Consider the following 26243-nt stretch of genomic DNA (forward strand, 5'->3'; position numbering starts at 1 on the left):
GCGGAGCGGCTGGTCCCATGAGCCATGGCCGCTGAGCCTGTGCGTCCGGAGCCTGTGCTCAGCAACGGGAGAGGCCACAACAGTGAGAGGCCCGCGTACCGCCAAAAAATTTTTTTAAAAATACCATATCAAAAGAATAAAGGGGGAAAAATACTATGATTATCTCAATAGAGAAAAATCATTTGACTAAATCTTACACCCATTCATTGATAAAAAATAATAATAATAAACCCTTACCAAGCTAGGAATGAAAAAGAACTTCTTCAATCTGATAAAAGGCATCTAGGAAAAATCCCAGACAAATAACATCATGTTTAATGATGCAAGGCTGAATATTGTTCAGATGGTAATATTACCCCAAACTGATCTACAGATTCAACACAATCCCTAACAAAATCCTAGCTGGTTTCTTTCCAGATATTGATAAGCTGATTTTAAAATTCACACTGAAAGTCACGGTACCCAGAATAGTCAAAACATTCTAGAGAAAGAAGGAAAAAGAACTGGAAGAGTCACACTTCCTGATTTCAAAACTAACTATAAAGCAACAGTAGTCAAAGACTATGTGGTGTTTCATAAAGACAGATATATAGATTAATAAAATAGAATTAAGAATCCAGAAATAAGTGCATATATTTATGGTCAACTGATTTTCAACAAAGGTACCAATTTAATAAAGGAAAAAGTCTTTTCAACAGATGATTCTGGTACAACTGATATCCACATAGAAAAGAATGATGTTGGACCCCCTTCTTACAATATGCACGAAAAATAACTCAAAATAGATCATGAACTTTAATGTAAGAGATGAAACTCTTAGAGGAAGATACAGGAGTAAATCTGTGATCTTAGGTTAGGCAAAGCATTTACGAGAGACAAAAGAAAAGACAGTTAAATTGGATTTCACGAAAATTTAAAACTTTTGTGCTTCAATGAACATCATGAAGAAAGTGAAGAAGCAACCCACTGAATGGGAGAAAAGTATTTGCAAAGTATAAATACAATAAAGGACTTGTATCTAGAATGTACACAGAACACTTAATACTAAAAAGAAAAAATAACAATTAAAAATGGCAAAGGATCTGAATCAAAGAAGACATTCAAATGGGCAATAAGCACATGAAAAGATGCTCAACACCATTACTCCTCAGGAAAATGCAAAGCAAAACCACAGTAAGGTACCACTTCACACCCATAAGATAGCTGGGTGTGAACGGGCAGTGACTGGTAATGGTTTTGGATTTCTTTTTAGAGTCATGAAAGCTTTTTTGGAATTTGACAGTGGCAATGATTACACAACTTTGTGAATATATTAAAAGCCACTGTACTGTACACTTTATTTATTTATTTATTTATTTATTTATTTATTTATTTATTTGCGGTACGCAGGCCTCTCACTGTTGTGGCCTCTCCCGGTGCGGAGCACAGGCTCCGGACGCGCAGGCCCAGCGGCCACGGCTCACGGGCCCAGCCGCTCCGCGACATGCGGGATCCTCCCGGACCGGGGCACGAACCCGCGTCCCCTGCATCGGCAGGCGGACTCTCAACCACTGCGCCACCAGGGAGGCCCTGTACTGTACACTTTAAAAGGGTGAATATTATAGCGTGGAGTGTGTCTAAATAAGAAAATAACATAAAAAGTATCATAAACTTAATAAAAGTTAAAACTGTAAAACTTTTAGATAAAACATAGAAGAAAATTTCCAAGATCTAGGGCTAGGCAATTAATTCTTTTAATTTATTTATTTATTTATTTATTTATTTATGGCTGCACTGGGTCTTCATTGCTGTGCACGGGCTTTCTCTGGTTGTGGCAAGCAGGGGTTACTGTTCATTGCGGTGCGTGGGCTTCTCATTGCGGTGGCTTCTCTTGTTGCAGGGCACGGGATCTAGGCGCGTGGGCTTCAGTAGCTGTGGCACATGGGCTCAGTACTTGTGGCTCACGGGCTCTAGAGCACAGGCTCAGTAGTTGTGGTGCACGGGCTTAGTTGCTCCGCAGCTTGTGGGATCTTCCTGGACCAGGGCTCGAACCCGTGTCCCCTGCATTTGCAGGCAGATTCTTAACCACTGCGCCACGAGGGAAGTCCCAATTCTATTTTTAAATTGAAGTATAGTTGATTTATACTATTGTGCTAATTTCTGGTATACAGCAAAGTGATTCAGTTACATATATATATATATTCTCTTTCATATTCTTTTCCATTGTGGTTTATTACAGGATATTGAATATAGTTCCCTGTGCTATACAGTAGGACCTTGTTATTTATCTGTTTTGCATATAGTAGTTTGTATCTGCTAATCCCAAACTCCTAATTTATCCCTCCCCCACACCCTTTCCCCTTTGGTAAACATAAGTTTGTTTTCTATGTCTGTGAGTTTGTTTCTGTTTTGTAAATAATTTCATTTTTATCATATTTTAGATTCTACATATAAATTATGTCATGATATCTGTCTTTCTCTTTTTGGCTTACTTCACTTAGTATGATAATCTCTAGGTCCATCCATTTTGCTGCAAATGGCATTTTTTCATTCTTTTTGATGGCTGAGTAATATTCCATTGTGTGTGTGTGTGTGTGTGTGTGTGTGTGTGTGTGTGTGTGTGTATATGTATGTATAGGTGTATATATATATATCACATTTTCCTTATCCATTCATCTATCGATGGACATTTAGATGCTCCCATGTCTTGGCAACTGTAAATAATGCTGCTGTGAACATAGGAGTGCATGTATCTTTTCGAATTAAGAGTTTTTCTCCAGATATATGCCCCAGAGTGGGACTGCTGGATCATATGGCAACTCTATTTTTAGTTTTTAAAGGAACCTCCACAATGTTCTCCATAGTGGCTGCACCAGTTTACATTCCCACTAACAGTGTAGGAGGGTCCCCTTTTCTCCACACCCTCTTCAGCATTTATTATTTGTAGACTTTTTGATGATGGCCATTCTGACCAGTGTGACATGATACCTCATTGTAGTTCTGATTTGCATTTCTCTAATAATTAGCAATGTAGAGCATCTTTTCATGTTAGCCAATTAATTCTTGACACTAAATCATGATCCATGAGAGGAAAAACTGATAGACTGGGACTTCCCTGGTGGCACAGTGGTTAAGCATCCACCTGCCAATGCAGGAGACACGGGTTCGAGCCCTGGTCCAGGAAGATCCCACATGCCGTGGACCAACTAAGCCTGTGCACCACAACTACCGAGTCTGCGCTCTAGAGCCCGCGAGCCACAACTACTGAAGCCTGCATGTCTAGAGCCCGTGCTCCGCAACAAGAGAAGCCACCGCAATGAGAAGCCCACGCATCGCAATGAAGAGTAGCCCCCACTCGCCACACCTAGAGAAAGCCTGCACACAGCAACGAAGACCCAACACAGCCAAAAATAAATAAATAAATAAATTTTTTAAAACTGATAGACTGGTGGAACTCATCAAAATTAGAAATTTTGGGCTTCCCTGGTGGTGCAGTGGTTAAGAATCCGCCTGCCAATGCAGGGGACACGGGTTCGAGCCCTGGTCCGGGAAGATCCCACGTGCCACGGAGCAACTAAGCCCGTGCACCACAGCTACTGAGCCTGTGCTCTAGAGCCTGCGAGCTACAACTACTGAAGCCTGTGCGCCCAGAGCCCGTGCTCCGCAACAAGAGAAACCACCGCAATGAGAAGCCTGCGCACCGCAACAGAGTAGCATCTGCTCGCTGCAACTAGAGAAAGCTGGCACACAGCAACGAAGACCCAACACAGCCAAAAATAATAAATAAATTTAATTTAATTTAATTAGAAATTTTGCTCTGTCAAATACCATGGGAAAATGTTGAAAAGACAAGCAATGAGCCAGGAGGAAATACTGCAAGCAATACATCTAACAAAGGGTAATATTACAGAATATGTAAGTAACACTCAAAGCTCAACAGTTCAAAAAAAAAAAACAAAGAATCCCATCAGAAAATGCGCAAATGACCTTCTACCATAGAGGACCTACAGATGGCTAATAAGCATGTGAAAGGATGTTGAATATCATTAGCCATCAGGGAAAGGGAAATTAAAACCACAATGAGATATTACTACACCTCTATCAGAATGGCTAAAATAAAAAAATTATGACACCACCAAATGCTGGAAAGCATGAGGAGAAACTGGATCACTCATACATTGCTGGTGGGAATGTGAAATGATACATAGTCATTCTGGAAAACAGTTTGGCAGTTTCTTATAAAACTAAACGTGATCACCAAACGTCCCAGCAACCACATTCTTGAGCATTTATCCTAGAGAAATGAACACTTAGCGTCCCACAAAAGCCTAGACAGGAATGTTCATAGCAGCTTTATTCTTTTTTTTTTTTTTTTTTTTTTTTTGCGGTACGCGGGCCTCTCACCGTTGTGGCCTCTCCCGTTGCGGAGCGCAGGCTCCGGACGCGCAGGCTCAGCGGCCACGGCTCACGGGCCCAGCCGCTCCGCGGCATGTGGGAACTTCCCGGACCGGGGCGCGAACCCGTGTCCCCTGCATCGGCAGGCGGACTCCCAACCACTGCGCCACCAGGGAGGCCCTCGCAGCTTTATTCTTAACAGCCAACAACTAGAATCAGCCCAGATGTCCCTTAACAGTTGAATGGTTAAACAAACCGTGGTACATACTTACCATGGATTACTCTGTGGCAATAAAAAAGAATGAACTATTGCTATAAGCAATAGCTTGGATGAATCTCTGAATTATGCGAATCATAGGAGGCACCCCAAACTGGCTCTCACTCCTAATCCAGCAGGACCATGGTGCCCCAGAATTCCAGACTGAAAGCCACTAGTGGCCCAGAGACCTAAGGTGCTCACTATTAAAGCTGCCAGTTTGCAGGAGACCACTGCCTCCCTCTAGGGCCCTGAAGCAGATGTGGATACGCCGTCCCCAGAGCTCTACCTGGGAGGGCGAGGTCAGAGTCGCTAAGAAGCAATCTGCCATTTAATTATGTCAAGAGTTCACCTGTTTTCCCAGTGATATTTCTCTTTCTCAGACCCAACTTTAGCTTCTGACATTTCAATCGAAACTCCTATTTCTTCACTATTTCTACCTGCTTGAAGTTCTGGGAGAACAGCTGTTTTTTTTCCTTCAGGTTTCTTGTACTAAGCTAAATTCAGAGACCACCAAGGTGTGTAACCAAAAGCCAAGTGATACAGCTGCGCAGACCTCGGGCTTTCTGTCACTTGGATGTCTCCATCTTCGCAGGCTCCTTGCACACAAGAGCTCCTCTCTATTAACCAGAAAGAGCTGCATCCTGGACTCAGACCTCAGCAAACCAGAAGAGCTGGATGTTTGTGGTCCCTTCTTTGCTGTAGGAATGGAAATCTGACCTCTGTGACATTCTCTAGAGATGTTCCCAGCCAAAGGTCACAATCTGAGACCCCACACGCAGTCCCTTGATCCCGGAACCAGAACCTTCCTACTATGAATAACGGTTTCATCACTATGGTTTACAAGCAGAACCAACATGACATTCAATAGGGAGCATCACAATCTTGCTCATTCCAATCAGTGTAACTGCTATAACTTCCATGCATACAAATCCTGTATGCAGCCTTTAACTGAGCATATTCTTCTGAACTCCAAAAACGATGAGCCACTTTCCTACAACAGGGTTAGGCAAGGTGCCTGCAACACAGGACTCCCTCGTTGAGGGATGAGCTGAGCTAATTTGGCTGCATACAACAGTCCAGCCAAGCCACATACCTTCAGCTCCCCCCAGGTCAAAAGTACACCCCCTCCTGAACAGGAGAAACTGTTGGAAACGAAAAAGTGTGATTTTAGTCTCATCCTAATGGAGCTTGTGACATCCAGGCCTCTAAGCTCCTCAATAATAATTTTTCAAGGCCATCTGGAATAAACAGAAGTCCCACTCCAAGCCGCATGTATGCAAATTGCGGCACTTTAAATGGAGTTTGTCCTTAAATGCATAAACCAAAAAGCATGCAAACAACTGGATTAGAAAAGCAAGGTTTTTTTTTTAAACCTCTCTAATTGGCATTAAGTCACCAAACACTGTCAAACACATATCACTTGCTTAATTATTTTGTGTGCACATGTGTATATCTTTATAACTTTATAAACATATAAATGAGAGGGAGATGCAGATTTAATGTACACCCATATGGCGATAAATACAAAAGCTGCCAGAAGATTGTAAAATGCTACACTAATGCTAAAATGATACCTTTTTTTTCTTTTGCTTTGCTTCCAAGTCACAAAGAACAAATTGAGAGTAGAGACACTAAGCCTGGATCCTTACGTGAAAGGAGATATACACACAGACCTTTTTGTCCAGCAATGCAAAATGTTTTTTAAATACCTTTCTTCGGCTCCATATTCTCCTATTAGTCTAATTATCTTTCATTAATCTCATAGTGTGCTTATGCATAAAATCAGTTCTGCACGTCCACTGAAATTTTTATTGAAGTAATTTTTCATAAATAACCTACTACGCATCATTCTCACCTATATGCTTCACTTCAACACTGCTTTAGGGCTTCCCTGGTGGTGCAGTGATTAACAATCCACCTGCCAATGCAGGGGGCATGGATTCAAGCCCTGGCCTGGGAAGATCCCACATGCCACGGAGCACCTAAGCCCGTGCACCACAACTACTGAGCCTGCGCTCTAGAGCCCGTGAGCCACAACTACTGAAGCCCGTGCGCCTAGAGCCCGTGCTCTGCAACAAGAGAAGCCACCGCAGTGAGAAGCCCACACACCGCAACGAAGAGTAGCCCCCTCTCGCCGCAACCAGAGAAAGCCCACGCGCAGCAACGAAGACCCAACACAGCCAAAAATAAATAAATTAAATAAATAAATTTATTTTTTTAAAAAACACTGCTTTAATGAGTTTTAGTTGGCCTATTACAGTCATAGAACATACTGAACCACTTTCAGCAAAACCAATCACAAAAGTAATAAATATGTTTGCCTCCAGTGTATATGGCAAATAGGCTCAAACGGTTTTTCAACCTTCAAGATGTTGTTGGAGTTAATCTCCTGCGTAGCAAAGTCTCAGCCGTGAGGCATCTGCTGAGGTGGCCATCATCCCAAGGTCAAACTCCTCTGGCTGTACTGGGCATCTTTTTACCATCCTCCCATGCCTTCAACCTAATTTCTTTGCTGCCCGCACTATGTCTGCCAGCCTGGTAGGCCCATGCTAATTCGCACATTCTCTCAAATGGCTCTTTTCTTTTTTTAATTTTTATTTTGTAATTTTTTAAAATTTTTCATTGGAGCATAGTTGATTTACAATGTTGTGCTAATTTCTGCTGTACAGCAAATTGAATCAGTTATACATATACATATATCCATATATGTATATACATATATCTTTTTTAGATTTGAATGGCTCTTTTCTAAAGCTGCCTCTTCCAAAGGAGAGAGAATGGTCACTCCTATGGGAATTTGCTACTCTCACTTGGTTATTTCAGTAATAAGACACTTCTATTATCTTCATGATAAGCCCCTGGCATAAGAGCAGGCTTCAAGATTCATTTTCTCTGGGACCCCTCACTTGAATTTGAGAGAAAGCTTTATTTCACTGGCTCCTCATAACGCGAGATTATGTGAGCTGCCCTGGCCGAACTCATTCACAATGCCCTACAAAGGCTGTGTCTACGCAGACCAAAGGGAGCAAAAAAAGCAATGGTCATTTATAGAAACAGGCCAGGTCAGAGCAGTGCAACTGACATTGCTAATGAGGCAACTGCCAACATTCCAGAAGGAGTAAGATGCTTCGGCCTCTTACAAACCTTGTGAAGTGGGTGCACCATATTTTAGGCCCACACGGGGCATACGTTAAAATACAGTTGAGGTCTTCATTTTCCTTATCTGGAAAAAAACCCCAAATCTTTCCTCCAACGTAACTCCTTTCTTTTCTTCCCCCTAAAACGTAATTCTTCTGTGTAAATCATTGTTGAAAGCATTTACAATATCCTGGATATCTAAATCCTTGTTTAAGAGGGGAAAAGAAGAGCTGCAGAATTTACCTTTAGAGAGTGATTTTTTTTTTAATCTTTTGGCCATGCCACACAGCATATGGGATCTTAGTTCCCTGACCAGGGATCGAACCCACGGCCCCTGCATTGGAAGCATGGAGTCTTAACCACTGGACCGCCAGGGAAGTCCCTAGAGAGTAATTTTTATTAAACATTTTGAAAGGTGCTTTAAACAATCAGGTAACATGTTGGATCCTGATATCTCCAGAGAGTCACTGCAGGTCTCCGTTCCACTTAGTCTGTATAGACACATAGCCACAAAAGAGGGTAAAGGCTTTTACTATGGAGAACAGTACGGAGGCTCTTTAAAAACCTAAAGATAGAGTTACCATATGATTCAGCAATCCCACTCCTGGGCATATATCCAGAGAAAAGTCTAATTTGAAAAGACACATGCAGGCTTCCCTGGTGGTGCAGTGGTTGGGAGTCCGCCTGCCAATGCAGGGGACACGGGTTCGAGCCCTGGTCCAGGAGGATCCCACATGCCGTGGAGCAACTGGGCCCCTGCACCACAACTGCTGAGCCTGTGCTCTAGAGCCCACGAGCCACAACTACTGAGCCCGTGTGCCACAACTACCGAAGCCCATGCGCCTGGAGCCCATACTCTGCAACAAGAGAGGCCACAGCAACGGTGTGCCGCAGCGAAGAGTGGCCCGCGCTCGCCACAACTAGAGAAAGCCCGTGAACAGCAACGAAAGACCCAATGCAGCTAAAAATAAATAAATAAAATTATTTTTTAAATTTTTTTAAATTAAGAAAAGAAAAGACACATGCACTCCTATGTTCACAGCAGCACTATTTACAATAGCCAAGACATGGAAGCAACCTAAATGTCCATCAACAAATGAATGGACAAAGATGTGGTACAATGGAATATTAGCCACAAAAAAATGAAGTAATGCCATTTGCAGCAACATGGATGGACCTAGAAATTACCATACTAAGTGAAGTAAGTCAGAAAAAGACAAAAATCATATGATATCACTTATATGTGGAACCTAAAAAAATGATACAAACGAGCTTACTTACGAAACAGAAACAGACTCACAGACATAGAAAACAAACTTATGGTTACCAACAGGGAAAGGGGGTGGGGAAGGGATAAATTAAGAGTTTAGGATTAGCAGATACACACCACTATATATAAAATAGATAAACAACAGGGACCTACTATATAGCACAGGGAACCAGATTCAATATCTTGTAATAAACTGTAATGGAAAAGAATCTGAAAAAGAATATTTGCGTGTGTGTGTGTGTGTGTGTGTGTGTGTGTGTGTGTGTGTGTGTGTGTGTGTATGAAGCTGAATCACTTTGCTATACACCAGAAACTAACACATTGTAAATCGACTATACGTCAATAAAAACAATAAATTAACAAAGGATCGATGGTAAGGGCTTTTGGAGATTTGTCTGAGAATTTAGTAGACATTAAAACATATCAGACACGCCACATGGCCCAGTTGGTTTTAAATGCCAACTCCAATACTGACTGGCTGTGTATATTTGGGCAGGTTATATATCTCATCCAATTATCTGTTTTCTCCTCTTTACATGGGTGTTTTACACATCTACCTCAGAGAGTTGTTTTGAGGATTAAATGAGAAAAATATATGCTATGCCCTTGGCATAGCACCTGGCTCAGTAGGTATCCCAAAACACTAATACATCTTCATGGAAAGTCAGGCCAAGCTACATGGGTCAAACCATCACTTTACAGCACTTCTCTTTGCCTAAGTCTTAGAGTTCTTCACTTTTTCTTTGGTTGTGTTCCAATAAAACTTTATTTACAAAAATAGGTGGAGACAAGATTTGATTGGAAGTTTGCAAACCCCCGTACAGATAATATGTGTAGTGTAGATGTTACAAACACTGTGTATGTGTGTGCATATATATATACTTTAGATATGATTTTTCTAAAGTTTGATTTGGCGTACTTTTATGAGTTTGCTGGATATCTGTATGTTTGTGTGAAAGAGCCTTGTGAATGTTCACCCAAACGAACCTTGGAGAAATGTCTGAGTATTTTATATGTGACGGAGATTTTTTTCACAAAGGACAAGCTCTTCCATCACTGCTACATAATTTGCCAAATGCAAATATTTTTATAGTCCTCTGAAGATGCAAAGGTTCCCCAAATGGGTAATGATAGCAAAATGTGAGCAATAATCATAGCCATAAATTTTTAAGCACATATTATATGCTAGGTGCTGAATCGTTGATGTACATTATATAGATGCTAACATGGAGTTCTTCACTCTTGCGTGTGAATTAACAAGCTTGATGTGGTCGGTGAAGGATTCACAATACTTCCAAATATATCAGACTACTAAAGATCCTTCTCGTACACTCAGATATGGCCTGATCCCTTGTTCTTTCTTAAGCACTGCGTAGTCAGAATGGTCTATATGTACTCACTGAAGTTTTTCCAGACCAACTTTACAGCTTAGTATATGGTCTATTTTCAAAAATGTTCCATACAGGCTTGAGAAGAATGTGTATTCTTCTAAACGGATGCTGGTCTCCTATATTGAGTTTGTTAACCATGTTGCTCAAATCCTCTGTACCCTTACTCATTTTTTGTTCATTTCATCTATCAATTTCTGAAAGTGGTTGGTAGATTTTACAATTTCTCCTTATAGCTCTGTCAATTTTTGCTTTATATATTTCGAAACTATGGTATTAAGTGCATACAGGCTTAGAATTGTTATCTGAAGAAGTGAACATTTTATCATTATTCAGTGATCCTGTTTATCCCCAAAAAAGGCTTTGCCTTAGTTAATTTAGCTACATCAGCTTTCTTCTGGTTAGTACTTGCATAGTATATCTATTCCAATCCTATCCGTGTCCTAATGTTTTAGCTTTGTCTCTCATACACAGCATATAGCTAGATTTTGTATTTTCATCAGTTGTGATCATCTATGTCTTTCAACTGGTGAGTTTAGTCAACTTCTATTTATTGTAATAACTGAGGAGCTGGTTGCCAAGATCAAAGGGCCTTTTAAAAGTACCTCCATGTTTCCTGGCTGTAACCTGGTCACTCTAGTCAATTTCGAAACCCTCTTTGCTTGCATTCACTCTCCCGTCGGAAGTTAGCAAAAGTCCAATGATCTCCATTAATGAATCTGAGCTGATACTATGCAGTTATGGGAAAAAGTCAATTAATGCAAGGAATAGCACACACAAGCCTAATCCATTTGACGTAAACCAATGCATTGCACACGTTTCAATTGCTCTGTATTCCTTCAGAAAAGTGCATGGAAGTGATTCATTAGAACTATACTCTTCACTGGGACTTCCCTGGTGGTTAAGGATCCGCCTGCCAATGCCGGGGACACAGGTTCAAGCCTTGGTCTGGGAAGATCCCACATGCCGTGGAGCAACTAAGCCCATGCACCACAGCTACTTAGCCTGCGCCCTAAAGCCCGTGAGCCGCGACTACTGAGCCCGCACGCCGCAACTACTGAAGCCCACACACCTAGAGCCTGTGCTCCGCAGCAAGAGAAGCCACAGCAATGAGAAGCCCGCGCACTGCAATGAAGAGTAGCCCCCACTCGCCGCAACTAGAGAAAGCCCGTGCACAGCAATGAAGACCCAACACAGCCAAAAATACATACATAAATAAATAAATTTATTAAAAGAAAAGAACCATACTCTTCACAAGAAAAAGACCAATTCTCTAAGGCTCACTAGGGCATCCCTGCTGGTAAAATTCAAAAAGCAAGCACAGTGAATAAGAAGTCCTTTCTGCAGACATTTACATCGGGAAAGAACATGATTCTTGACAATTCAGAGTAAATGAAGTGCAAATTATTCTCTTATAATATATCCCAGAATTGAAGCTCAAATTGTGACTAAAAAAGAACCCACAGTTTAATGAGAAAAATATATTTATTGGTAATTCCCATGAGCTCATATTTGATACATTTATATCAGGATAACAAGTTCAAAACTATTGCTAGTTATAAATATGGAATTTATGCCAAATTTGCATGTATTGAATTTTATTTTGAATTTGCATGTGTGACTATATTTGAATATTTATACTATTCCAGAAAAAGCACAGTGGAATGTGCAAGACAGATTTATTTAGTGTGATGCTCTGAAATGTGTCAAAGTCTTCAACACTGTTCTTAGAGGCAAAATGGCAGAAATAACAAATGGGACGCAATAAGACCAAATGAATAATCTGCGAAGTCCAATACCTAGCAAAGCTAGGAAAGCTCTTCTGCCAATAAATATTTTACTAAAGTTTAGACAAATATTTCTCTAAGCTTACAATGACTTTGTATTAGAAGACATATACCATTAATTGGATTCTTCATTACACTTTAACGGAAGAAGGAACATTCCCATCCACATCCTTTTTTTCTCTAAACTCAGTAACTAAATATCTCATCTTGGGACTTCTCCGGTGGTCCAGTGGCTGAGACTCTGCGCTCCCAAGGCAGGGGGCTCGGGTTCAATCCCTGACCAGGGAACTAGATCCCGCATGCATGCCACAACTCAGACCCGGTGCAGTCAAATAAATAAATAAATAATTTTTTTTAAATATATAGGGGGGAAAAATAAATAAATATCTCATCTTACTTGGCGCAGAATGTTGGTATTAGCTTTCCCAGTGTGAAGCACATTCTTTACGCTGTCAGAATAACTTGTACCTAGAATGTAGTCTCCATGGAGTCTCAACAATAAGATTCTGAACCTTACTGTATTTAGTGGCCCCTCAGATACCCAGAGCAGTTGAGGTATGAAGTGTTCTAGTCAATTTACAGTTAACCAGGGGCAATGCTATTATGAAGTGAAACTGCTCTGCGGGGAGGCTGCTCCAGCAGAATACACTCCCCTTCTCTCCTGGATGAGGGCAACACATGCACTAACTGATCTAAGCTCTCAGTTGTGGACGTTTAGAACTACAGCCCTTCTCCAACCCCAAGACTTTGCTCTTCCAGCCAGACCATCAGCTCTGGTGTCAGTTCATTTGAAAAGAGGCTCACGAAGATTCAAACTCCAGGCTATCTTGGGCGGCTCTGGCTGAGCAGAGTAAGCCTTTTATTTCCAAATGTGTGCCATTATTAATTTCCAGTTTCACAAGCAATAGCAATCCACTCAAATATCTCCGTACTGTACTGGTATAAGAGTTTCATGGATTCCTTGGAATATAACAGCCAATCATCAGAAAAATCAACAGCCCATGCCTGACTTATCACCTCTGCCTTTCAGTCTGTGAGTTTATTTAGCTGAGGCTGCTTTCCTCATTAAGGACTCCCAGAATATCAAGAGGCTAATGAAATAACCAGCCATAGTTTTAGAAACCAAGAAGCAGACTGTGTAATTTATCACAGCCATTATAAAGCATCATTTTAAAAACTGTTAATATTTACTTTTACTATGAAAGTTATGCATACTCATATAGGAAATTCAAATCCTTCAGAGAAACAGGAAAAGAAAATAAGTCACTAATTGATCTATTGATATCTCGGTATTTTTCTTCCATTCTTTGCCTTTTATGCTTAGATTTGAGAGGGATGGAAAGATGATTTGCCTCTCTCCCTCCTCACCCCCTCTCTCACATAATTGTAGTCATACTGGGCCCATAACTGTCTATCTCTTTTTCCCTTAGCATTAAATCATTACCAATTTTCTATACTCTAAAAAGGACATTTAAATGGTTTTGAAATAATCCCTCAAGTGGATGTACCGAGATTTCTTGAACCATTCTCTTATACGTGGATGCAGATTTTTCCGATTTGTTGCACTTATGAATAACTCCAAATAACTTAACAAATAATGGTAGCCTCCTCAGATACCATTCTCATATCACCCTATGCTTTTCCCCCATGGCGCTTCTCACAATTTTAAGTAATGAATTATTTGTTTCATGTCTACCTTTCCCACTCTATGAAGCCAGGGACCACATCTACCTGGTTCCTCACGGTGCTGGAGGCACCGTGATAAGAGATATTCAATCAATATCTGTAAATAAATAAATAAATAAATAAATAAATAAATGAGTGAGTCATAGAAAAACATGTACAGGATTGTTTTTCAGTAAAATCCCAGCAAACAAATCATGGGTCAAAGAAGTAAGTATTTTCAGTGTTCTCTGTTGATATTATCTATTTTATTTCAGGAAGAATTATTCCAACATAATCCCACCAACAACATATGAGAATGATGGTATGTACCACACCCTCGTCAGCACTGGCTACTATCTTTTTTTTTTTAATGATAATGATTATTATAACAGCCACTATTTCATTTATTTTTTTTAATTTATTTATTTTATTTTATTTCTGTCTGCGTTGGGTCTTCGTTGCTGCGCACGGGCTTTCTCTAGTTGTGGCGAGCAGGGGCTACTCTTCACTGTGGTGCGCGGGCTTCTCATTGTGGTGGCTTCTCTTGTTGCGGAGCACAGGCTCTAGGCGCACGGGCTTCAGTAGTTGTGGCGCGCGGGCTCGGCAGTTGTGGCGCGTGGGCTCTAGAGCGCGGGTTCAGTAGTTGTGGCGCGCGGGCTTAGTTGCTCCGCGGCATGTGGGATCTTCCTGGACCAGGGCTCGAACCCGTGTCCCCTGCATTGGCAGACGGATTCTTAACCACTGCGCCACCAGGGAAGCCCCGCTACTGTCTTCTTCTGTTTGGTGGTAGTGGTGATGTATACCGAGTTGTTTTTTTTTTTTAATCCAGGTTAATTAGAGAGGCAAAAAGGTTTTCCTATATATAATTATTTAAATGTGCATTTCTTTAGTACCAGTGAGGCTAAAGAGCTTTTCTGTGTCTGTAAACTAGTTGTGGTTCCCATGTTGCGAATTGTCTGGTCATATCCTTTGTTTTTCTAAACAATTTGTACAAGTTCTTTATCCAGCAACGATGTCAGCCTTTTGTCTGTTTTATTTGTTTTGCATATGTTCATCAGTTTGCCATATGCCTTTACATTTTGGCTATTTTTGGACAGATGAACACTTCTCATTTTTATGTAATCATAACTGTCGATCTTTTCCTCTCTTCAAACAGCCTTTTACCTGGCTGAGAGTCCCACATGTGAATTGCAGCTATCATTTAAATAATAATGCCAATTGTGAAATCAGACTAAATGGATTCACAGACTCCTACATATACAACTAAGTCCTAACCTGTCCAGAGCCCCCATTCTCACTTCCTTACAAGCCTTGGCCACTAGAAGCCTAGGCAACTTAGACCGGTCACAGTTCTCGGTATCCTCCCAGCCCCAAGCAGATCGCCTTCTCAACCTCTCCGTTTTGTCAATGGTACCACCTCAACTCCAGACTGGAAATCAGGGCGGTACCTTTAACTGGACTACAGCCTTCATTTACTTTTATGTTTTTTACATCCTGCCATGCAAGAGCTTCTCATACTCACTGGGGTTCAACCTCCTTGTTGCCATTCCAGGATCTCTACAATAAGGCTCCCTAACCCCCCTCTCCCAGGCATGAACCTTCTCAGGTCTGGCCAGCCCTGGCTAGGTGAGGTGACTTGACCTCACGATGCCATGAGGATGCCACGCCCACCCACAATGCCTCCTTTCTTCTAAATACAACCCACCTATTCCTAGAAGCCTTTCCAAACAGATCTCTCCTGTTTCTGGCCTGCTCCTCATACCTTAGAAAGGAAAAGGCCTTAGAAAGCATCTCCTTTAAATCTCCCATTTTACAGAGGGGGATGGACTTGCCCCAAGTCACATGTTCCTCCCCACCCCCCCACCCCCCACCTATACACGACATAGTTCTGCACTTTACCATCTAATCTTAATGAACTTGAGGCTGAAGATGGTGACCTTGGCTTTTTTGGATTTGTCTAGGCTCTAATCTCCCCCAACTGCTAGCACTGGGCAGAGGTCATAATACTCACTCCACAAAGTTTGCTGATTAGACCTAAACTGTTATATAAACAGATGGACTTTTCCCTATTTTTAAAACATATTCTGGTAAAGATATGACATCTTAAAGGCGTTATTGATACTCAAATCATTTTCAAACAAAATCCATCTTCTTTATTAAATATCTAAAACACCAAGTTATTCTGTTCTACTGTAAGCTCTGTGAGAGCAAAGATGACACGTCTTCCCTGGAATATAATGGGCAGTGTTGCAGAATTTTGTTTAACAAACGACAGAAGGAAGAGGTGACTACTCTTTAATGTCATTTCATGCCACTTAAGTTGATGACAGATATCTAGAAAAGACAAGCTCTAACATTCTTATTGCCACGTAACAGCACTAATCTAAAATTACTATTAAGAATATCTCATTCTGAGTAGCTTTTTATACCACCTTGAGAACTTCGAGCTTTGTTGGGTTGCCAGCAACATGTTTGCCATCTGGGCAAAATGCTAAGTACTACGGCTGAAGTTCTACAGATGTTATCACGGTGACTTTCTCGCCTTCTCCTGAGAAATACGTGGCAGGGGAGTAATAACAGCTCTTAGTATCCTCTTAGCATCCCCAGCTAAGTGAAGCTACCCCTATGAGAACCCAGTGGCCTACAGCCTGAGGGACCAGAAGGACGGCATCGCTGCCTGGATCAGTCCATTCACTCGCTGCCTTGCCCTGTACCGAAGCCTGTCGCGTGGTCCTGCTTTACTGCAGGAGGGAAGGAGTGGCGTGTGGGCATGTGAGCCATGAGCAGGCTTGTGCACTACAGACTTCTTGCTAAGACATGGCTCTATCAAAATGGAGCCACCTTGGGAATTCCCTGGCGGTCCAGCGGTTAGGACTTGGTGCTTTCACTGCCGGGGTCCGGGTTCGATCCCTGGTCAGGGAACTAAGATCCCACAAGCCGCACACGGCCAAAAAAAAAAAAAGAAGAAGAAAAGAAAAGAGCCACCTTTAAACAAGAAAGGGAAAGAAAAGGAAGCCTTTACCACAAGTATTAAAAAGGAGTGACCACAAAGAAGACAAAAGGAAGAAAGAGAAAAGGCTATGCTCCATGTAATTGCCTTGTAGTCCTTTCCTGTCAGTGATAGCCTAGTGGTTTCTAGGTGACGATTAATTACTCTTCCGTAAGCCTGCTGCAAAACGTAGAGATACTAAACGTCTAGGATGCAACGTGAATATGATGATCAGATTCTTTGACTTGGGTAGCCATGGAACCCGACCTTCCCCTGCCACCAGCCGCCGCCCGAGTGTGCCAGCCAGCGCAGTGCCTGGGAAAGAAGAATGAGGCTGGTGCAGTTTCTTGGTGCCCAATTCTGAGTTCCTCCCACAGACCCAGTGATGCACTAGAGCTGGCTGCACACGGAGGCAATTTGGCCTGAGAAAAGCCTGCAGAATTCGGGAGTTTGAAGAGCTGGTCAGCAACCATGTATGGACACATTTTCAAAAACAGTCTTGGTAATTCTAGATTGAGCAGGACCTTTCTCTGGCCCCTAAACAACAGATGCATGAAATGCAATTGCTAGGTTTTTTGAAAAGAAATACGATTCTTCATAAACAATTTGTGCCTTTTGCCAGCCAAGCACTCTCTCTCTTTGTCCTCTCCAGGCAACGTGATGGCAGCCGTTTCCACTCAGCCGTTATATATCACTCGAGCACTTCACCATCCGCTGAGGCAGGGAAGCATCTCGAATGTAGCGGTGGGAGGATTCAGGTCTTGGCTTGCAGCCACGGTGGCCTCTCATGCGCCCCCCCCCCCACCAATGTGGATGGATGGCTGTGAGTCAAAAGGTGGCCCTTGTCGCCGCTGAGGCCTCTTCCTGACGCTTAGTCACCAGGACCCCAGCGTCCTCCCATCCTTCTCAGCTTTGTAGTGATTTCTGACTAGGCAGTGAGAGGCCCCTTTGCCACCCAGCCGCGAGACCCTCTCCTGGTGAGCATAAAACCTCAGGGAGGTAGAAATCTGTTCTTCTCCCAATGGCTGCGGCAACCCTGGTCCAATCACTTGTTCAGACACGTGTAAAAATGCCTGGAAACGGTGATGATGCAGTTGACAACGATACCAGTTAACATTCACTGAGTGTTCATTTTGTGGTAATGCCTCACATGAAATACCTCACTGTGCTTTCACAAAATAAATAAATAAATGTTTTAAAACCTTGTTCATGGAGTCACAGTCAACGGAGCAAGGGCTGTGGAAGCAGCCAGAGCTGGAGTAAGGTCCCTGCTATGTCACTAAAGAGCCCAATGACCTTGAGAAAGTCCTTCAACCCCCTTGGGCTTCTGTCTCATGGGACAAATGGGGAGACTTTTGCCCAGTCTGCCTTCCTCCTACACATGGTGCAAGTTTACAGAGAAATGCCAGAGATAAGAGATGGAAAAGCTCATCAGAAACTGGAATGCACTCTCCACAAGGCAAGGCTGGGACAGACTCTGGCCCAAGGTCATACAGCTGGTTCATGGCTGGCCTGGCACGGAGGCCCAGGTGTCAGAACTCCCAGGCCAAACAGACTGAGCTGCTGTTCCACTCAGCCCAGTGGCGCACAGAACCACCAGCAGCTGGCACGGAGGCCTGCCCCACACAGGAACTCCCCGTGGCTGACTTTCGCATCTCCTCGGCCTCACCCATCACCACCAGCACAGCTGCCTCCGTCTAAATTTTCAACACACGCACACGCACACGCACACGCACACACTCTCTCTCTCTCTCTCTCTCTCTCTCTCTGTCACACACGTGTGCATACCTTCTCTCACACAGATGATCAGAATTCACAGAACTGGTCCTGTGAGCAGGGATTTGTCAACATCCTGGGAAATTCTGGAACCCTCCGGCTATGACTACTCTTCAGGATGAAGACTTCCAGAGGTGGGTAGGAATTAAGGAAATAAAAGAAATGCCCTTGGGATAGCCATGTGTTTCTCTAGCAAATTTCATTTCATTTTGGTGAATACTGTAAGATCCAGTAATTCTGACTCTTTAAAAAGTGGTTTTTCTTCTGGGCTTCCCTGGTGGCACAGTGGTTAAGAATCCGCCTGCCAATGCAGGGGACACGGGTTCGAGCCCTGGTCCGGGAAGATCCCACGTGCCTCAGAGCAACTAAGCCCGTGCACCACAGCTACTTAGCCTGCGCTCTAAAGCCCACGAGCCACAACTACTGGGCTCACGTGCCACAACTACTGGAGTCTGTGTTCCTGGAGCCTGTGCTTTACAACAAGAGGAGCCACCGCAGAGAGAAGGCTGCCGTGCCACAACTACTGAACCCGTGCGCCTAGAGCCCGTGCTCCACAACAAGAGAAGCCACCGCAATGAGAAGCCCGCGCACCACAACGAAGAGCAGCCCCCGCTCACCGCAACTAGAGAAAGCCCGCACGCAGCAACGAAGACCCAACACAGCCAAAAATAAGTAAATAAAATAAATAATTTTTTAAGTGGTTCTTCTTTTACTAGACTAGATGGCACTGTGGTATCACCCTTTTGATGATGAAGAAAATCTTATTTCATTTCAAATAATTTTGCTTCCATTGGGGGCCGTCCAAGAGGCTGAACCCTCCCCTTGAGGGGGCCTGGTTATCTTACGGTAAATTGCTGAAGTAATCTGCCAAAAGACCAGATACACAATCAAGACCACGTTAATAATGTGTGTCTACAGATCCTGTCACACTCTGACCTACAAGTCCAAAAGGATTTTTAAAGGCACACGTGCCCTGAGGAATTCCAAACAGGGCCGGGGAGTCCATAGTGGCCAAGACTTCATTTTTACTCCTGTGCCACAGCCATGGCTGTGGAATTCAATTTTTGCCCTCAAGAGCTTTTTACATCACCACCCCTCACAAAACCTACACGCTCTATCAGCAAAAGGGATTATGTTCAATATTGCCAAACTGTTTACGAACATCTTAAACACCAGAGTCTTGCGGTGACAATGGCTTACACAATTCTCACAACAGATTGAGGCAGCAACCTTCCTAGGGTCAAGGTTCTCTTAGGCCGGGGGAAAAAAAAAAACGGTTAGTGCTGGAAGGGAAATGAAAGTTCAACAGATTCTCTCGGAATCCCAGCATTCAAAAAGGACACTGTAAACTGAGGGAAGGGAAAGTGAGTAGGGGGTGAGGTTTCCTCTAAATCTCAATGGTGACCAGGAAGTCGGAGGGCTCCGTTCGTCTGGGGCTGGACAGAAGAAACTGCCTGGCTCTTGCATTCCAAGAGGCATCAACAAAATATGGCCGTAGCCCTCACCATGAGGGGCTGGGGAGGCAGAGGAGGGAGTGGAGAGCCTGCCGAGGGAAGCAGCCTCTGTAGCAGCAGCAGCCCCAGGACCCTTGTGGTCACCTCGCTGGGGAGACAGAGAGCGTGGCCATGTCAACGAGACTCACCTTGTCCATTCCCCGGACTGCCTGCCGCAGCCCACATCTGTTTTAGGGAGAGTCGCAGAATGGGAGCCCTGACCGGGGCAACTGCACCCCAAAGAGTCCTTCCTACTCCCCCCTTTATGGCACTCCATGACCTGCAGCAACTGGGCATTGCAGCTGGCTGAAGGAAAATGCCCTGGCTTCAAAAGCAAGTGGCTTTTCATAAAACAGCTCTTTCCGATTCAGCCCTGGGTTCATAAAGTTGGCTGGCGGCGCCCTGCTCTGGGACTCAGAGTTTGTAAATCAGGAGAGGTTTCTCAAGACTGAGCCCCACATGGGATCCGGAGCAGCGTTCCACCTGCCTGCCCTTCGACCCGCGGGGTGCCCCTCGCACTCGCAAAGCGCCGCTGATGCCCGGCGTGCAGCCAGTAGTGCGGGGCGCAAGCTGGGTACCACGAGCTCTCTCTGGGTGTCCGCCAACAGCCGCAGAGGGCCATTCGTTCGCCCAGGGAGAGCAGAGCCAGCGGAGAGAAAGGAGGAGGGAAGCGACAAAAGTCAGAAAAGAAGAGAAAGAACAAAAAGGGTTAAAGAAAGAACGAGAAACAAAGTGAAAGAGGAAAACGGAGGCAAAAGGAAAGAGCGAGCGGCCAGGAGCTGACAAGATGCCAAGCACGAGAAAGAGAAAAAGGCAAATAGAGGAAGCGAGGGGAAAGGCGGGAGGAGGGGAAATGCGGGAGCGGGAAAGGAGAGAGAGCGAAAGGAGGCTTGGGAACCTGGGTGCGGAGAAAAGAAGCGAAAGGCTGGAGGGGCTCAGGGACGCTGCACTCAGAGCGTAGTTCTTTCGGGCCCTCCAGTGCGGAGTCTGCGTGCTGTACCCTGTCCCGGCGGCGGCCGGGGGGCGCTCGTCCCGGGCCTCCTGGCCACTTCCCCAGCGCGCACTCCCAGCCGCCAAGCAGGCCAACCCGCGGGCAGAGAGACGAGCCGTCCCAGGTCGGAACGGACGAGCTTCCTGCAGCCGCCACAGCGCCACGAGCGCGCGCGCCGGGGCGCCACCGCAGGGGAACCGAGGTGCTCCCTGGGTCGCCGGCAGCGGCTGGCCGCGCCTCGCGGCCCTCCGCCCGCCCCGGCCCGGGTCCGCTCCCGCGCCCCAGGGCCCCGCTCCGCCGCGGGCGCGCACTCACCTGGACGGTCTCAGCCTGGCGTCGCGCTTGCCGTCCACCACGGCGGGCACGCAGCTGGTGAGCTCGGTCCAGTCGGCGTGCAGTCCGCAGCTCCAACCCGTGGAGAACCTGGAGAAGAGCCAGGTCTCCCGCTTACCCGGCCGGTGGCAAGTGCATTTCTTCTGACCCACGCGGCATTCGCACGGTTGCTCCAGCTGGATGTTGCGCACCAGGTGGCGGCCGAAAGTGGTGCCTCCAGTCTTCTGGATGTGCAGGAACACGATCAGGTCATCGCCCTTGATGTCGAAGTCTACCTTACGCAGGAGGTCGCCGCGGCTGAAATTGTAACGGGGCACGAACCTGGCGGAGCTCTCATCCTCCGAGCGGTACGGGTCCGGCATCGGGGAGCTGAACGCCTGCAGGCGGAGGAGCTGGCATTCTGTGCCGGGGCACACGTATTGGAGGACGATCACGGCAAATAGGAAGAGCATCACCAAAGCCAGCAGCAGCTTGTTGGATTTCTCATCCATGTTCCCGACGCTGGGGGAAACCCAAGCTCCTTACGTCAATCCCGCAGCTCAGCCCGCGCTCGCCGTGCGCCCGTACCGCCCCCCTCCCCCTGGCGCCGCCGTTGCGCCCCTTTCCCCCTCCCCTCGGCACCGGCACCGAGTACTCCACCGCGGCGGCGGCGGCGGCGGCGGCGGCGGCGGCGCCCTTCCCCGCTTCCTTCCTTCCCGGCAGGCTCAGCGCTGTGGCTTCTGCCGCACACACCCCCCCTCCCCCCGACTCCTTCCCGCTGGCCGCCTGCCCTCTCCCAGCGCCAGAGCTCTCCGGAGCCGCTTCGCGGGGTTTCGTACCCGTGGGACCCCGCCTGACCCGGTTGCCCCACTCCTCAACTCATACCACGGGTCCGAGCCCCCGCGCGTCTTGTTCCACTCTCGGTGGCTCCGTGACTCCCGTCCCCATCCTGCTTCGCCCGCCGGACTCTCCCGGGCGCTTCTGCCCCCAGTCCCCTTGGCGCGCACGCCGCCGCCTCCTCGCCTGCCCGACTCTCGGGCTCCTTCCCCGTGCGCCCCGAAGCCCTGCTCTTGCCCGCATCGGGTTGCCCACCTTGGGGGAAGCCTCAAGGGAGCTCGGAGCCAGGCGTTCGGAGTTACCCTGGGGGAAGGGGGTCCGCCGGCAGCCCGACTTGCTAGCGGAGACGCTGCGCTACGGGTGCCCGCCGAAGCGCGGGGAGGGAGCCGCAGCGTAGCCAAACGCGCGCCGCGCCCCTCCGGAGCCCCGGAGCCCGGCCGCCGCGGGCCAGCCGGAACTTTGCGCCTTTCTCTCCCCTCGAGGCTGCCTTCCCCTCCCGCACGGCTCCCGCGCGCCCTGGCCCAGGAGCGCGAGTCCCGCTTTCGCCTAAAACGTACCTGGCCAGGGGACCGAAAATCTTGGAGAAGATCGCGCCGAGCACGTGCTTCAGCGAGTGGCCCAGGGCGGCCAGGCCCCGGGTGAGCAGGGCCCGGCAGAGAGAGCCCAGGTCCCAGCGTCTCCTGAGGTCGTGCATCCGCCTGCGGCGGCCTCGGGCCAGCGGCGCGAAGAGAGGGGCGCGCGCGGCTCCCGCCAGAGAGGAAGAAGCCTTTAGGGGCTCGTGCAGGAGCGGCTGAGAGTTGAATCCGCGAGACACACCCCTAGGAGGGCCCGCGCGGACTGAGGCGGCGACTGATCCGGGCCGGCCTGCTGCCAATTCGGCCTCTACTCTGGAATGCCGGCGGGGACAGGTGGTGCGGGCGGTCGCTTCTCGCTCCGGTTGCAACGGCGGCCCGAGCGCCCGGGCTGCACACGCAGGCAGTGCCATTACCCCCTTGAGGCAACTCAGGGTACTAAGGATCTGGAGCGAGCTTGAATTTATGTAATAATGCCTCACGCCTAAGAGCTCAAACCACTTAAGGACCTGGGTTTTCTCCTGTCTTGGGGGACGGAGGTCACTCCAGTGAGCACATCAGTACACTTTGGCCTGTAATTTCAACCTCCCCTAAAATAGTAAAGGCGCAAATTGGACCTTTTCCCTCTCTCCTTGCCGATTTCCATTCTCCAACGGAAGCGGGGGCATTTTCTGAAAAGGTAAGTCAGCATGAAGGAAAAGCATGACCAGAAAACGTTTCAGAATGGGAATTTGAGCTTTTTTACAGCAGGGACTGGCCCTTACTCCCCTCTTCTTGCTCAATCCTCAGCATCAAGCCCCGTGCCTACAGGAAGGCTTCACTCATATAAGGTGTATTAAAAGGAATGTACATGACTAAATACCACATCAGAGGGGGGCAATCTAATCCAAGGTGATGTGACAAATGAGGAAACTGAGGCCCAGAGAGGGAAAGGGATGTGCCCAAGGTCACACAGCAGAGCCTCAGCGTTTGAACCCAGGAAGCCATCCATTTCCTAACAGCACCTTTTCTAATAAATAGGTGCCGACCATCCTCAAGCCAAGTGTCCAACAGGCTCTTTTCAGGTGCAGGACCAGCAATGTAAGGATTAGCAAGAAAAGAAGGAATGTCCCTTTAGGACAAGGTCCCAGGACTCAGAACGCAAGACCGTTCCCATCCGATTGTTCGGGTGGAGCTTGCTGCATACCGGGAACTGGTATTTCCATGAATGAGTGCCCACCGCTGTCTAGTCCCACCGCTGCAGAAGGGGCACGGGGTGGCAGCAGTGTCTCAGAGCAGCGCTGTCTGGGAGGTGGGGGCCGGTGAGATGAGTCCCTCCAGAGACAGGCTCTCCCACGATCTCCCTCAGAACATTTGGGCCCTCACTGAACCCTGCTCCATCCCTTTTCTAGTCTCTCTACGTAGTGAAGCAGCAAGCGCTGGTCTGGGGATCCTGAGTGTCTGTCATTTCCTTGCTGGGCAGCCCTGGGATAATGACCTGCCCCTCCTGAGCCTCAGGTTCCTCTTCCGTAAAATAGGACTAATTCCTCCTTTTTGACCAGCTGGGTCACCACCGTGAGGATGGCCTTCGGGCAATTCCAAATATGAGGCAGTGTTTACCTGCTGCTCTAAGCTCGGAGGTGCTGACCGAGTCACGGGCCAGTGAAGGCAGGGGCTCTTCTCAGGCGATTTCACAGCTGTGCCCCCTGCCCTTACCTCCCCCCGCCCCGCCCCAGACGTCCCCAGTCCTGGCTGGACTTCCATGTGGCCCCCAACCTACCGGGGACAGTGAGAGACCCTTTGTCTGGCTGCAGGCAGGAGGGATTCTTGAGAATCCTGCATTTCAGGCATTTTACCTGTCCGGAGCATCCTGGGGGGAATACTCTGACTGATGAACTTATACTAAGGAGCCAGATGCAGCAACTTACAAGGTAGACCTCCTGGCTTCCCTGAGAGCTCCCCTGATGCTCCCAGGCTTGTAGGACATGTCTGCGACGGCAGGTGACAGGGGAGCCACGAGGGTCCCTCAGGAGCTCAGCCTGCCAGCTGTCCCTATCTTCTCCCGGGCCACCCATTCAACCCCTTTGTTCTCTCCAGTATGTGGCTCTCCTCATGGTGCCATCTGAGGACCACCACCACCAACAACAACCATTACACCATCATAATGACATTCAGGGGATCCCCAGAGAAACACTTCTGGAACAGTGGGTCACACGTTCATGCCCCCAGCAACTAACTCTGGAGTTTCTGCTCTAAGAGAGATTGGTGGGACTGGAACATGGGAAAGTGCCTTGGGTGGGGGCGGGAGACTGGTAACCAGTACAGGGAACAATCAGGACTTACTCATTTAGGTCACGAAGAGGAACACATTCACATGCAGTCCGACTCTCAGAGCAAGGGGCAGTAAGGTTGGTGGTTTTGCTCTGTGCAAAGAAGGAACAGGAAGGGGCTGTAAAATCTGGCTTCTGAGACCAGATATGTCACTAACAATCTACTGTGAATATATACACCAGCTCATTGGAGGATATTTGCATTTACAAGCCTTTCCTCCACCCTCATGCTATAAGAAAAAGAAAGAAGTGACTCTCTTCATGCTTCATTTCATGTATCAGGGTTCCTAAAAGTGGGAAGAAACTTTGGGGGGCAGTAGCGGAGCCCACAAGTCTCAGAGGACCCTTCCTGGGGTGAGAAGGCTCCCTGCTAAGAAGAGGGAACTCTTCCTGTGTGTGTCCCAAAGCGCCACGTTCTCCTGAGGCCAGGCCTGGACCTTGGCAGGACGTTCTGAGACCTCTTGCAGCGCTGGGCTGGGCCCACCTCCCAGGAACCGGTTCCTCTCAGGAACTCAATAACAAAGATCCTGATACTCTAGAAATCAGCCCTATTTTGGAGATTGGGGAGGGGGGCAGAAGAGGAAGCAAACCGGCTGAATTGTCAGGTCTGTGGTTTTGCATCTCCTTCTTTCTTAGGGCAGCCTGAGTTGCTGCCTGCGTGTGTGTGCATGCGCGTGCGTGTGTGTGTGCGTGTGCGTACGTGCGTGTGTGCGTGTGTGTGCGTACGTGCGTGTGCGTGCGTCTGTGCGTGTGCGTGCGTCTGTGCGTGTGCGTGTGCGTGTATACTTGGGATTCAGGACTTGGAAGGTGAGGAGGACTCCACAGTCTGATCAGGGCTTCAGGTTGTCTCCACAGTGTGGTGTGCTTCTCATTATTTATTTTTCCAGAACCTTGTCCTTCCATGGTTTCCACAAAAGGCTGCCGATTCTGGGAGCATAAAGGTCAGGCTGGCTTGCCTACTAAGCAGTGCGCTCCCAAATATGCATTTGGTTTTGCTGGAGTCTGAGAGGAGAGCAGGAGATGGCTGAGAAAGCGCTGGCCTGGGAGTCCAGCGACCTGGGTTCTTGTGTTGACTGCTGCGAA

General features: G+C 46.9%; 1 protein-coding gene across 1 annotated transcript in view; it reads right to left on the reverse strand.

The window, feature by feature from the left end:
- Window positions 1-23264, reverse strand: part of HS6ST2 (heparan sulfate 6-O-sulfotransferase 2) — a 297714-nt gene extending 274450 nt beyond the window's left edge. The window contains exons 1-2 of the mRNA XM_007110813.2: window positions 22837-23264; window positions 21446-21964 (exon numbers count right to left, since the gene is read on the reverse strand). Coding sequence (XP_007110875.1) covers window positions 21446-21964; window positions 22837-23264 — 947 coding nt within the window. The remainder of the gene's footprint in view (window positions 1-21445; window positions 21965-22836) is intronic.
- Window positions 23265-26243: the final 2979 nt, after the last annotated feature.

Source organism: Physeter macrocephalus, chromosome 21 (genome assembly GCF_002837175.3).
Source record: "Physeter macrocephalus isolate SW-GA chromosome 21, ASM283717v5, whole genome shotgun sequence".
In the NCBI taxonomy this organism is placed as follows: domain Eukaryota; kingdom Metazoa; phylum Chordata; class Mammalia; order Artiodactyla; family Physeteridae; genus Physeter; species Physeter macrocephalus.